The sequence below is a fragment of the Balaenoptera musculus genome, chromosome 14, assembly GCF_009873245.2.
Source record: "Balaenoptera musculus isolate JJ_BM4_2016_0621 chromosome 14, mBalMus1.pri.v3, whole genome shotgun sequence".
In the NCBI taxonomy this organism is placed as follows: Eukaryota; Metazoa; Chordata; class Mammalia; order Artiodactyla; family Balaenopteridae; genus Balaenoptera; species Balaenoptera musculus.
Genome location: NC_045798.1, coordinates 404425 through 418362, shown reverse-complemented (window position 1 = coordinate 418362; position 13938 = coordinate 404425). Strand labels below are relative to the sequence as shown.

General features: G+C 56.1%; 1 protein-coding gene across 3 annotated transcripts in view; it reads right to left on the bottom strand.

Moving 5' to 3' along the window:
• GOLGA3 (golgin A3) overlaps positions 1–13938 on the bottom strand; it is a 44046-nt gene that overhangs the window by 3999 nt on the left and 26109 nt on the right. For all 3 annotated transcript variants that reach the window (XM_036824053.1, XM_036824055.1, XM_036824054.1), the window contains exons 12-23: positions 13423–13500; positions 12408–12671; positions 11256–11350; positions 10320–10539; positions 7733–7876; positions 6885–7082; positions 5918–6034; positions 3877–4016; positions 3161–3293; positions 2816–2938; positions 1507–1671; positions 34–197 (exon numbers count right to left, since the gene is read on the bottom strand). In XM_036824053.1, coding sequence (XP_036679948.1) covers positions 34–197; positions 1507–1671; positions 2816–2938; positions 3161–3293; positions 3877–4016; positions 5918–6034; positions 6885–7082; positions 7733–7876; positions 10320–10539; positions 11256–11350; positions 12408–12671; positions 13423–13500 — 1841 coding nt within the window. The remainder of the gene's footprint in view (positions 1–33; positions 198–1506; positions 1672–2815; positions 2939–3160; positions 3294–3876; positions 4017–5917; positions 6035–6884; positions 7083–7732; positions 7877–10319; positions 10540–11255; positions 11351–12407; positions 12672–13422; positions 13501–13938) is intronic.

Here is a 13938-nt window from a genome sequence, read left to right as displayed (position 1 = left end):
AACACTACGAGACGGAGCCCAGAGCAGTCATACTTGAGTTGCTGGAGGCAGCTGTTGAGGTTCTTGAGGGGCTCCTTGCTCACGGCAGGTGGGGGCCGCAGCAGCTCCTCCAAAAGCGAGGCCGGCACGGGGCAGTCAGGGATCTTCACCGGCGTCACGGGGCTGGAAGAGCTGGCTTCTCCCTTCGGCTCCTTTCTCTGTTTTTAAAAGCACACAGTTAGGGGCTTCCCCGGTGGCACAGTGGCTAAGAATCCGCCTGCCAATGCAGGGGACAAGGGTTCGAGCCCTGGTCCGGGAAGACCCCACATGCCGCGGAGCAACTAAGCCCGCGCGCCACAACTATTGAGCCTGCGCTCTAGAGCCCGCGAGCCACAACTACTGAAGCCTGTGTGCCACAACTACTGAAGCCTGTGTGCCACAACTACTGAAGCCCGCACACCTAGAGCCCGTGCTCCGCAACAAGAGAAGCCACCGCAATGAGAAGCCCGTGCACCGCAACAAAGAGTAGCCCCAGCTCACCGGCAACCAGAGAAAGCCGACACGCAGCAACGAAGACCCAACGCAGCCAAAAATAAATTTTAAAAATTAAAAATGAATAAATTTACTTTTAAAAAACAGGCACACAGTTAGCTCTCCCACTCGGAGGCTGACGCCCCTGCCCCTTCCCCGAGGGTCCCCGCCGTCACACGTGGTCTTTGAGGCGCCTCCCCAGCTCCCCTCGGGCTTCTGGGGAAGCACCTCCCACTCGTTCTAAATCGGCAGAGCTGGCAGCCACGGGGGTTCAAGAAATGTTGGCTGAATAGAAAACCTTCTTCCTAATGCATGAACCAAACACTACAGTCCTGGCTCCTCAGGAGGCCGGAGCTGCCGAGAGCCCCCTAAACGAGAGCTCATGGTGGGAGCTTTCCAGAGAGACCATGGCCTTGACTCTGAGTTTCCGTAAGAAATTAAGTCAATTTTCCAACTCATAAGACTCCCCTTCCTAGGACTTCAAACTTTTTCCACAGATAAGCAAACCGTGCTAAATAATAAATAAACCTCTGAATCTGAGTGACTTCTTTGCACCTGAAAAATATTTACATAGACTGAGTAGAACAACAGATGGTGGGTAAACAGATAACCTGAACAGAGCTCATGACGGCTGCTTCGGGGTCCCCAGGCCCCTGCCTGTTCTGGCAGCTGTTGTGTCCCAGCTGGTCTCGCCTAGAGGCCCAGGGGCTCTTGTTAACACAAGCAAACCATGCCCTCATTTGCTTTATAAAGCACAGTACAATAAAATGGCATCTAAATTCATAGAAAGAGGCAAACATTCCATTGGAAAGAGCTCTAAATTAAAAAGCTTTGGCCTGTGGTCCAAGGAGAACAGCCCATCATCATCTACCTTCACACAAGCGTCACTCAGTATTGGTTAATGTAACTCTGTGACTGGTGACTGACTGGAAAGCCTGCCAACCTCCCGCCAACGCATCTCCGGAGGCCCCGCCAACCGCCCGCTGGGCCCAGTACCGTCTTGGCTGCTCCCCGCCGCAGGTCCAGCTTGAGCTGCTGGTTTTGCTGGAGCAGCGTCTTCATGTTGTTCTTCAGTTCCGACACTTTAACTTGAAGCATGAATTTATCTTTCTGGGTCAGGGACAGATCTTCCCGTACCATCTCCAGCTCAGATTTAATATTCTAAAGAAAGTGAAGAAGTCATAGATTTTTAAAACTGAAAGGTCTTGGGCTTCCCTGGTGGCGCAGTGGTTAAGAATCCACCTGCCAATGCAGGGGACACGGGTTCGAGCCCTGGTCTGGGAGGATCCCACATGCCGCGGAGCAACTAAGCCCGTGTGCCACAACTACTGAGCCTGCGCTCTAGAGCCTGCGAGCCACAACTACTGAGCCCACGAGTCTACAGTCCGTGTTCTGCAACGGGAGAGGCCACCACAGTGAGAAGCCCGCGCACCGCAATGAAGAGTAGCCCCACCTTGCCACAACTAGAGAAAGCCCGCGTGCAGCAACGAAGACCCAATGCAGCCAAAAATAAATAAGTTAAATAAATAAATTTTTTTAAAAAGGTGGTAAATGTATAACCCACATAAGTTAAAAAAAAAAACCTGAAAGGTCTTAAACACACTGCACAAATCTTAGTTTGAACGTCACAATTCCAAGGGGCTGGAACTCCCAGCCTTCGTGACTCGCTCCCTCCCCCCGCCACTCCTCTCCAAGGGTCTACACTGCGGAGGATCCGGTTACATTCCTGTCCTCACCGTTCCCATCCACACTTCAGAGCCTCTGCCCCACACTTCAGAGCCTCTGCCGAGGGGCCGCTAACATTCCCACGTCCACATCTGACAAGGAACCCAACCCTTGTTTAAACTCCAAGATCACCTACTAGAATAAGCCTAACTGTCCCTACGACAGAACACAAGTCAGTTCTGGTTATCTCAAGCCGTCCACCTACAAGCAGGAATCCCAGCCTGAGTCACGTTCCCAACCCTTTCCTCGAGCAGTCAAGACTGTGCCGAGACTTCTTCGTAGAGAAGCTTTTCACAGATTGGCGAATGGAACCGTCTCATTTTTTGGACTTACTGAGATTCCGTTCCTGGGACACACTGCACAGCTCAGCCCAGGGTAGGGCCCTGGGGCCCTGCCCTCTGCTCAGCGTCCCTCAGCTGCCTGACCTGGGCTTCTCTCTGAAATGGGATAATGTCTGCAGAGCCGTTTCGTGGGTGCATTCAACCCACTGAACACTCCTGCTGTGCACCTAGCACGCTGCCTGGCACAGCCCAGGGGGGAACTGGTGGAGTGCTGCCCGGGGCGCTCACACGACCCGCACCTGCGACGACTGCTGTACTCCATCCAACTCCTGTTTACTCTGCCGCTCAGTCAAGTCCAGCTGCTGCTGCAAGGACTGGATTTCTCTCTCTTTCTGATCCACCTCCCATTTGAGATTTTCCATCTAGAGAAGGGAAAAAGTCACACGACCAAAAGAATTTTCAAATGGCTTTCATGCATTATAACATTGCTCTAACTATATCTCTGCATATCATTTAATATCATACTTAGAAAAAATAAATATCCCTTTCCAAGAAGGCAGGGAATGAAGTGAATGTGTCAACCAGCAGAGCCTAGCTCTGCAAGTCCTGTTAACTGGAGATGTACAGCCGCCCCGGCGGGTCACCTCTTGGTTTCCTGCGGGCTCTTTGCTCAGCTGCTCATCCAGCTGCTTCTGCAGGAGCTGGAGCTGGGTCCGGGCCTCTGCCAGCTCTGCTTGGAACTGTGCTATTTCCTGGGAATGTTTCCCCTCCTGAATCCTAGCATAAAAAACAAGGAAGAGTGAAATTACAGCCTTCTTCCAATTACCTTCCCACTCAAAAATGTTGTCCGTCGAACGTTACATGTCCTGGGTGACACGCATCGTGACAGAAACTCCCGTACTGCTCACCCTGGGCAGGGACTGTTCTAGGAGCTCTGCCATGCACTAGCTCAACTAATCCCCACAAGCCCCGGGGAGGGACGCTTCGTGAGCCCAGTTCACAGACTACGATGGGAGGGACCGATGCACGTGCAGTGCCCAGCACATGTGCCTACACGTGTGCGAGCCAAGGCCACCCCAAAGGGAGCCCACGGTGAGCACTGGTGCTGAGCACAGCCCCCCGGGCTCTCTGTTCTCGGAGAAGAACCAGCAGGGCACAGGGTGGGAGCACACAGCATCAGGGCCAAAGTTTCAGACGTAAGCTGCGGCATCCTGAGACAGCAATCGGATCTCTCTCTCCTTCTTAGATCTGCCTGCAGGGTACTCAGCGACTTGCTAGGACACAGGGGACCTGGTGCGTTGAAGGCACTAAGTGGAGATGGAGACGGTGCTGGCGCCCGGCCCCGCCCGCTCGCACTCACTGGAGCCCGTCTGCCTCCACCTGCAGCCGCTGCACCTCCTGCTCCTTGGCCTGCAGCTCCTTCTTCACCTCGCTCAGCTCTAAGGTGGCGGCCTTAAAATGGCGGCGGTTGTGCCCCGCTTCCGCCTGGGCGGCAGCAACCTGGGAAGAAGGACACGGCGTCATCGAGGACAGAGGCGCAGCCTCGCAGGACGTGCCCGGGTTCGTGGAGGCCGCCACCCAACCCCTCGCATCCTAGCTGCTCTTGCAGGCCTTCCTTCCAAAGCCTTCCAAGGTCCCCGTCAAGGATGCAAGTACTGAACACACGCTTGGTCTGCAAGCGTGCAACGTGGCAGCAGCACCTGCTGAGCGAACAAACGTGTCCAACTTTCTTGGTCTGAGTAGTTGTTACAGTCTTCCTCAAGTGTATCTGCCTATTTCTTGTTACATGTATTCATCACTCGTGTATCTGGGAGGAATCTACCTTTCCATCGTACCATCTAACTGTAATAAAGCTACTGCTCATTATCCATTTAGGATGTAACTAGCTTTTTCATAGTTAACAACAGCTTATCTCAACGTTTCTGAGAAAACAAGCAAATTCTCAGAATATAACGAAATTTTCCACTTTCCTTTCCAATAGTTTAGTTTTCTTGTCTAATTGCACTAGCAAGCACTACATTTCAAAGAAGTTTAGTAAAAATATTTACAGTATATGACAGATGAATATAGAAAGAACTCACACATGAATGGAAAAAAAACTCCAATAGAAGATATTAGCCGTGGTTGTCACTAGGTAGAGATTCAAGATGATCTGTACTTTAATCTCCGTGCACACTAAAAATTTTTACTAGCATGTACTATTTTTACAATCAAGACAATCAGACCAAATGCACTTAGAGGAATAAATAAGCATCATTTACAATTACTGCCCTTAAAAAAAGAAATCAAAGTCAAATATACATTATACCCCCAGCACTTTCAGTTAAAAATCTCCTGGTTACAACGTCTTTAAGGTGAGAATAAAACTATTAAGTGATACCTGAGTACAGAGCAAAAGATAGGAAGGTGGGGATAGAAAAGTAGGGAGTGTTGCTGACTCAGTTTGGAACCATTAGACGTGCAGCAGCTCCACGCACGGATAAAACATCAGCTGCAGGTGAGGCAAACGTGGGTCAAGAATAAGCCAATAATTGTTCATGTTCAAATATTCTTAACATATCTTAAAACTAGTTCTACTTTAAAAGAATGTCTTACTGTCTCACCCAGGAAATAAAGAGCTATTTCCTTCTATTTCTAGTGTACTTTCGTGGAGAAATTCTTAAAGAATGTGGCAAAGCCCAGGTCACATGCACCTACACACGCATGAATGCGCCAATGACAAACATGTTCTGGGCATCTGCTCTGTGCAGGCACTGGGGACATGAGGGTAAACAAGCCGCAGACCTCGTCCCAGGAAGCTGACAGTCTAATGAGGAAAGAGCTTTACAGAAACCACAGACGAGGCATCACGACAGTAAAAATTTTAAAGTGCACGGCCTGAGGTCCCCTCTAGCTCGCAGGGTGGCCAGGGCAGGCCCCTCTGCGGGATGAGCCACCTGATGCACTGGCGAACACCTGAGCGTGGAAAGGAGCAGCCAGGAAGACTGCTCCAAATGCAGAACACGGCCATGGGTCTCCAGAGCCACCTTTCTTGGTTGCATTTTTAACACAAATAAACGTATACTGTTCTGCAGTTTGCTTTTTAACTCCACACTACGTGCAGGGCATCTTTCCCCAGCAAAATATGTAGCTACGGAGCTCTGTGCACATATCTTAGAGCCGCACGACGGCACACACTCTTCCACTGATGAGCACAGGGTGGGGGCTCTCTCCAGCCTCGCTGTCACCAACCCCACGATGACACCCTGTCCTTGGACACGTCAGCAAAGGTATTCACACGCTAAGTTCCTGGAAGGGAACTCATGTGTCAAGGGTACTAATTCTCAGTTTTCAGACATTTAAAAATTACATTCCAGAGGCTGTATGAGGTTGCAATCTGGAACCGGTTGGAAGACACACACCTGCTCCTCGAGGCTGTGCACCGTCACCTTTTCCTTCTGTAGCGCGGCCTGCAAGGCCTGGACAAGCTGCTTCATCTGGCGGTCCTCCTCCTCTTTGCGCTGCAAAACTGCCTGCACCTACAGCACATTCCAAGAGTGGTAAGGAAGTCAGGACGTCAAATTTCCAAAGCCTGAAGAGCCCTGGGAGCACGCAGGGGCCGCTCTGATCAGTGCCACGCGGGGGAGTCGAGCGTCACGGGGGCTCAAGACATCATGACATGTTGCCAACAAGGGTACAAGCCAGGAAAGGAGTGAGAATTCCATCTCTGGAGAACGCCGTTGGTTAGCAAAACCGAAATCTCAGATCACAGGAGTATCATCAATCATATGATCATATTCAAGCATCTCGTTAGAAACCCGAAAGATGCATATAAACCAAGGGTTATCAACGCAATCGCCTCCGTGGCAAGGCTGCCCGGGGCAGGAGTGGTGGGAACTAAGGAAGCCCTCTCAAATCTGGTGAATTCAAGGCATGGGCTGGGCTGGGCTGCTGAACGCCACTTGAAGACTTCCCTGAAACACCCACGGGGGCTGCAGAGCTGAGGAGCTAACAACGGGGTCTGCAGGGAGAGCCCCGCTGGGGTTTGAACCCCAGTGCTGAATCACAGGAGGCCCTCGGGTCAGAGTCCCTTACGTGCAGCATGACTGCCTTGAGCTGGGAAAGGGTCCCCGCTACCCCCCGGGAGTCGCCCGCCCACAGGGAACCTCATGGGCTGAGCCTAGTCCCTCCACAGCTCAGCTGCGGGGAGACACAGGCGCCCCGGACCCACCCCCGCCTCAGGGCTGGCAGAGGGGCTGCGACTCCAGCAGATTCTCTGGCCTCTACCCTGCAGGTGGCTGTGGTGACCAAGTGCAGACCACACAGCGGAAGCCCTCGGAGGGCTGCCCGGCCTGCAGCAAGTCTCCTGCTGCAAAGGAGTGTCCATACCTGCAGGTTCAGCTGGACCAGGTCTGCTTCCCTCTTGGCTAAAGCTGTCTCTAAGATGCCGTTGTGTTCCCTCAGGGCCGCGCTGGACTGTCCGAGGCCCATAAGTTTCCCTCTCTCATGCTCTAAGTCCAGAGCCAACTTCTTATTCGACTCCTCAAGGCACTTTATCTTCCTCCTGAAGCCTCTGGACTCTTGCAGCTGAAACAAACCAAAGTCACCGTGACGTCAGGGAGTTGCCCATTCTGGCTCGTGGAGCGCTCGCACACCAGGAACTGAACAGCTACCGCCACCCGCAAGAACGCACAGGCGAGCACTGCCCCGGACACGAGGGCCCTCGCCTCACAGCTGGGAAGGCTGCCGCGGCCACGCCCCTTCTCTCCTGGACGCACAGCCGACAGCCCAGCCCTCCCCCGGGCACCGTGGGCTTGTGGAGCAGCACACCCAGGGTCGGAGCCCAGGCGGGCCCGGACTGAGTGTGAGAGACAACTGTCAACTGTGCACGCAGCCCCGCGGCTCCCAACAGCCACCTTGGGACCCTGTGCAGAGCCCTAGGTGACACCACCATGCTGCTCGTGTGGCACCACCTGAAGCCACGACCGTCTGGGCCTGAGAGTTACGTGGAGTTCCTCTAAAGGGTCGAGCCCCTTTGAGCCGGGTGTCTCGTCTGCCATACCGGAGAGGCAGCGGGCACAGCGGGCCCTGCTGCAGCGCGTGCGTGCGGGTGTCCGGCGGGGCGGGTGCTCAGAGACCCGGGCAGGCGGCCGACGGCCCCGGAAACGCAGAGCGGAGGCCGAGCGCCCGGGCCAGCGGCAGCGCCCTGCACGCGGGGCTGCGCGGCGTCCGCCTACCTCGTCCTCCAGCTCCAGCACCCTCTCCCGCTGCTCCTCCAGTTGCTGGCCGGTCAGCGCGATGACCTCCTGGAGCTCTCTCTCCAGCATCCCCTTGCTGTGGCCCACAGCCTGCAGCTCCGCCTCCAGGGCCTGGACCCGCTCCTGAGGGCCGGGACGGAAGGTGGGTTTGGTCACGGGTCCCGCCATGTAGCCCGGCTCGGCCCTGACGGCGCGAGGCTGCGACCACACGCGACAGGTGATCGGCTCTGCAGCCTCCCCTCTCCCTTACAGGGCGCAATCAGCCACCAGGTAGCCACACGGTGATGACTCACAAACTAACTTTTCACTTAATGCTTTGAAAACACAGAAAGATAAGAGCTACCAATTACCACCTGTGGCAACTAAGCTGCACCAGGCACCATGTAACCAATGCCACACGCGTGTGCACACACACGTGCTCACACACACACACACACACACACAAATGCGCACACACACACTCTTCCTGCTGCTGCTGTGGGGCAGGTGCTGATCTGAGCCCCTCACAGGTGTCTCTCCACAGAGCCGTCCTAATGAGGGAGGCTCTACCATTTACCTCATTTCGGTCTCATTTTTTTTTTAATAAATTTATTTATTTTATTTATTTATTTTTGGCTGAGTTGGTTCTTCGTTGCTGCGCACGGGCTTTTAGTTGCGGCGAGCGGGGGCTACTCTTCGTTGCGGTGCGCGGGCTTCTCATTGTGGTGGCTTCTCCTGTTGCGGAGCACGGGCTCTAGGCACGCGGGCTTCAGTAGTTGTGGCTCACGGGCTCCAGAGCGCAGGCTCAGTAGTTGTGGCGCACGGGCTTCGTTGCTCTGCGGCACCTGGGATCCTCCCAGACCAGGGCTTGAACCCGTGTCCCCTGCATTAGCAGGCGGATTCTCAACCACCAAGGAAGCACCATCGGCCTCATTTTTTTTTACTTTTTAGTTTATACTGGAGTAGAGTTGATCAACAATGTTGTGTTAGTTTCAGATGTACAGCAAAGTGATTCAGTAACATATACATGTATCTATCCTTTTTCAAATTCTTTTTCCATTTAGGTTGTTACAGAATATTGAGCAGAGTTCCCTGTGCTGCACAGTAGGTCCTCGTTGGTCATCCTCGGCCTCCGTTTTACTGAGGATCAGCAAGGTGAGTGAGCTGCCTGAGACCCCACCTCACCAGGGCCGAAGTACAGGCCGAACCAGGATTTTGGCTCTCAGGCTGTGCTCCTGCCCAGCTGCCACCGGCTGTGCAGCAAGGGGGTGACAGACTGCATGGCAGTGACACCCACTGCTGGTACCACGTAAGTCAAAGAATTAAACAGAGAGAGATTTTAAAGTAAAAAGGAAATTGCAATTGAGTAAGTTCTCCCCCTCCCAATGTAAAAAGTAAGCATGTGAGAGGGAATATTGAATTTATGTATTTTGACAAAAGAACACCACGCTATGCTACAGTGTCCTCCAACTTACGAATTCTTAAACTGAGAGGAGACAGAAACAAAGATGAGAAAAAAATACGATTACTAAGCATAAGGGAAGTGACTCAAATCGGCGGGTAATAAACAAAACGCAGAATTTTATACCCAGTAACCAAAGTAAAAGGAGGTGGTCAGATCCAGACTGCAGGGATCTGGGGACCAGGACACTCGTGACTGACAGAGTGACAGTGTGACGCCCAGAGGAGACCTGAGAGCCTCCACCACATGCATACACCCCCTCCACACACACACACACACACACACACACACACACACACACAAGCATGCCCGTCCCCCACCCTAAACAATAACCCAAAGCAAAAGGCTCTCCCTCGCCTCAGGACGCCGCGGGGGGAAGAGCAGTTCCAGCGGCTCTCAGCCCTCGCCGTGTGCAGGTCCCTCTTCCTCCTGGACCCGAGCGTTTCACAGGCACTTCCCTCCACTACGTCGCACATGCTGTCCATCTCAAGGGCCGTCTGTCGGCAGAGCCATCAGCAACCCGCCCTCCCCTTGGCGCGGGCCTCCGAGACGCCTCCCGTCGGCTCCTGCACTGGGTTCCCATCACCTCAGCTACCGTCACAGCCTCTCCTGGCCTCGGGTCCTCCCGACAGGACAGTGGCCAGGTCTCAGCTCACTCTCTGTCACACGGAAGGTCCACTCCAAACTCCCCGACCCCGGCTCACAGCCCCTCCAGCCAGACCCCTACTTGGCCCGATGCCCCCTAGAGCCAGCGCACAGGAGCAGCGCTCTGCTGAGATGCCCGCCGTCACGCGAGACCAGTTCAGACGTCACCTGTCCAAAGGCCGTCCTGGACCCCTCGACCCTCACCCCGAGCCCTCGCACCCCACGCGTGGCGCTCACAGAACCTCCTCCCCAGACACGAGGGGGGCTGGGGCCAGCACCCCGCACGCGTTCGCAGGGGTCAAATGCAGCGTCAGAGCCCCTGGTCACATTGCTACCGCGAGGAATTCTGAAAAAATGCTGCCCACACGCTGGCCCCACACCGCCTTTCTAGACCCTCCTAGGACGGTTTCGGAGGGGAGGTGCCTGTACATGTCATGCCCCCGCAGCCCCCTGTACCGGCCGAGTAGGCGGGTTACCCACGTGCAGGGTGTGGTCGCTGCCGCTGCCACCGGCCGCCCGGGCTCTCAGCTGGCTCAGCTCGGCCTCGGCCGCCTCCTTGGCCGCGAGGGCCTCCTGCAGGCGGCGGCTGAGGATGCCCACGGCGTTCTCGTAGGCCTTGTGCTTGGTCTTCACCTCCTTCTGTGCGCTGCTCAGGTCCGAGCCCAGCTGCTTCAGCTTCCGCTTCTGCTCGGTGACGGCCCTGGGGCGTGGCAGAGACAGCAGCGAGTCTCAGCTCACCTCAGACCCACGTGCCACACCCAGCAAAGGCCAAGTGCGTCTCCATCCAAGCTCCACCCTCCTCTGCCCCCAGCTCCACCCTCTCCAGCACTGCGCTGCCCAGAATCCAGCTCCCCAGGATGTGGTCGGTGGGCGTCCCCTACAGAGCCCAGCACCGTGCTTTCATCTGTCCTGCTCCCCTCTTGGAGGTGCTTAAACCACCTTGTGGAGACAGAGAAGAGTCCTCTCCTCCCAAACAGAAAGGCTTCCAGCGCTCTTCCTGATCAGCAGCAAGAAACGCAGCACTCAGGCTCGCAGTCAGCCAGCGGCTGACAGAGCAGGGCGGTGCGGGACACGCCGCGGGGGTGAAAGGCCTGGCGCGGCCGGGGGAGGACGAGCACAGGTGCCCACCCCGGGCAGGGCGCTAGGGGTGCGAAGGGCGCTGCAACAAGTGCTTGACACGAGAAGTCAAATGAAAACAAAAACAAACGGGGAGTGTTTGTGAAAGGATGTGTTAGCACATCCATGTGTAACCGTCAGATCACGACGGAATCACTTTTCCAGCCTTAAACTTGGACCCTGACTTCCTAGGCCAGCTGTTGTAGACCGGCGAGGGCTGGACAGACGGTGCTGGGGGGGGCCCGCACGGCTCACACCCACCGCCCGGCCTCCCGCCAGCACACGCCCCGCGCCGCGTACCGCGTGGCTTCTTGCTGCAGCTCTTCTACTTGTTTCTTGAGCACCTCGTTGGCCTCCGTGAGAGCAGCTACCTGCTCTTTATCGAACTGCAAAGACTTCAAATAAAGGGAGGAAAAGACAAAATGAGGAGTGCCAAGCCTTCCACCTGAAGCCCAAATGTCAGAGTGGCTTCCTCTCAGGGCCGCCTTGCAGGGCACGGGCTTTGAGGAAGACCCTGGCCGAGGACCCCGCGATAAATGGCCATTTCACAGAGGTCGAGGGTCCCGCACCGCCCGTGTCAAGGCCGCTGGTGGGACAGACGGGAAGAGCTGCCAACGAGAAAGCCTCAGGCGACGGCTCCCACCCGGTCCCCTCCCCGGCTTCTCCCAGCACCTCGGGGTGGCCTCGCGCCCCCTCCTGGCCTTGCCCGCTGCCCCGTCTCCCCCTATGCAATGAGCATCGTCCCCCCAGGACCGGCTCGGCCCTCGCAGCCGCGAGCCCCGCGTCCCGCAGCTGCGGGGGTCCCACCAGCCCCTGGCTCCCCACAGCCCCCGGGCCCTCTCGTCCCGCCTGCACCCTCATAGCTCTCAGCTGCGGCCTCCAGCCTACCTGCCTCCCTGGACCCTGCCCGGCCCTCCATGGGACTTCTGACACGTCACGCGTAAGACGGAGCCCTCAGTCTGACACCCTGCCCACCGCTCTCCCCAGGTCTACCGCCTGCCTCAGAAACGCTCCTCAGCTGCAGGCATCTGGCCTGAGGTCTCCCTCTCCCCGGTCCCGCGCCAGACACCTTCAGCGGCACGGCCACCACTGTCTCTCACAGACTCTGCCGGCCACGGGGGCCCTGGTGCGTGCACAGCAAATCCGGCCCCACCGCCCTTAAAGCCCGGAGCCCAAAGCAGCTGCTGCAGGCGGCCCGGCCCACGTCCCCTGTGCGCCTGGTCAGCCCCACGGTACTCCGTGCCCCCTGCTGCCTCTCTCCAGCGCCCACTCAAACGCCGGCTCGGACTGTCTCAGTAGCCCCCTCACAGCTCTACTCCGCCTGGATCTGAGCTCCAGGAGGGCCTTATTCTAGCCTGTTTCTCCAGAACCTCTCCACGGACCCTGCCCTGCCCACCGTACAGCCCCAGGCCCGTTCGGCTGAACCTTCACAAGTCAAAGGCGTCCCCAGACCTGTAAGTGCGTCTCCATCTCGTCGCGCTCCCTCTGCGTGGCCTGCAGGTGCCCTTGGAGGTCCACCACCTGCTGACGGGCCTGGGACGCCTCCCTCTGCAGACGCAAGTGCTGCACCTCCGCGGCCCTCTTCTCCCCTTGCAGCCTGACGGCCTCCTGCCGCTGCCCCTTCACCTCCGAGTCCAGCCTCCTCTTGGCGGCCTTCAGCTCACCGATGAGCTGGTCTTTGGAGGTGGCGTCCCGGCGGTAGGCCTCCACCATCACCTGCCCAACAAGCCGGAAGCTGCAGCCCGCGGGGCGGGTCTTCCAAGGGGTCAAGCAGTTTAAACAAAAATGCTCACCACTTATCTATATATAACTTTCTGGGGCTAAAGATACCTATTTCACCAAGTCTGAGATACCACTCACTGAGACACATATCTAAACAGGACTGGGTGATGGACAGGGGAGCCATGCCAGCCGCTGGGGGCCCTGACTGCTTCACTTTCTCGGGGGAATGTGGCCACTCCTTCCCGCTCCACTTGCCCTGCCTGGCTTCTGACAGGCACTCCCGCTCGCATCTCAGTGATAAAACCCACCACCGCTTACAACGCCCTCGGTTGCCCTTCCTCAGACCCTTGGTGGTGCTCTGCACTCATTCCTCAGACAGCAGAACTGGCTTCACTAATGTGAAGTGCCCTATTTCAGTGCTGGATCGTGGTGTGATTTTTTTCAAAGCAACGTTAAGCAGGAGGCCCAGCCGCTGTGGAAGCAACACACACTCACTCTGATGTGCCAGCAGGGCACGATCCGCATGATACGGATGCCAACACCCTCCGAAAATGCACCTGACTTCAGAGGTATAAAAACGGGAGGGGTGAGGAGTGTACCTCAGAATCAGTGAAGTGCCTTAAAAGAGCTGGAGTCTAGTTGTTACCTTCCTCTCGAATGATTTCCTTCCAGTGAAGAGATTAAACGTACAGGATTTTCTTCATGTGCTTGTTTCACAGAAAGAAAACCAACCACGTGTTCTTACCTTCTGTTGAAGAAACTGCTCCTTTATCTTCTGCGCCTGCTTCTTCAAGGAGGCAGCTTCTTGCTGCAGGTGCTCCACCTACGAGGGACATGTGTGCAGACATCACACTGGTGGCTCTGGGCGGGCCCCATGCCTCAGGGGGACACGTGGGCACGGAGGCATCAGTGACCTGCCTCCGCGCCTCCTGTCCTAGAAGCTTACAGACGGGTCAGCACCTGCAGAGAAATCGCACCTACTTCCTGGAGGGAAAACATGCCGACTTCCTCTTGTCCTCGACGCTCATGGAGTGGGATTCGAAGACAAAACCATTCCCGACACTAACTCTACTTCCTCCACACCCTGCAGCTTTCTTGTTCCGTCTGTATTTGTTTACTGTTCACCCACATCATAGCATGGCAGCTCCCGGGTGTGGCGTGCTAGGTCACGTGCACACACACCCGGACCCTCGGCCGTCTCCCCACCCTCACCCACCATCCTGCCGACACGTCCAGGGGGTTGCACTGCGGTCAGGCAGTC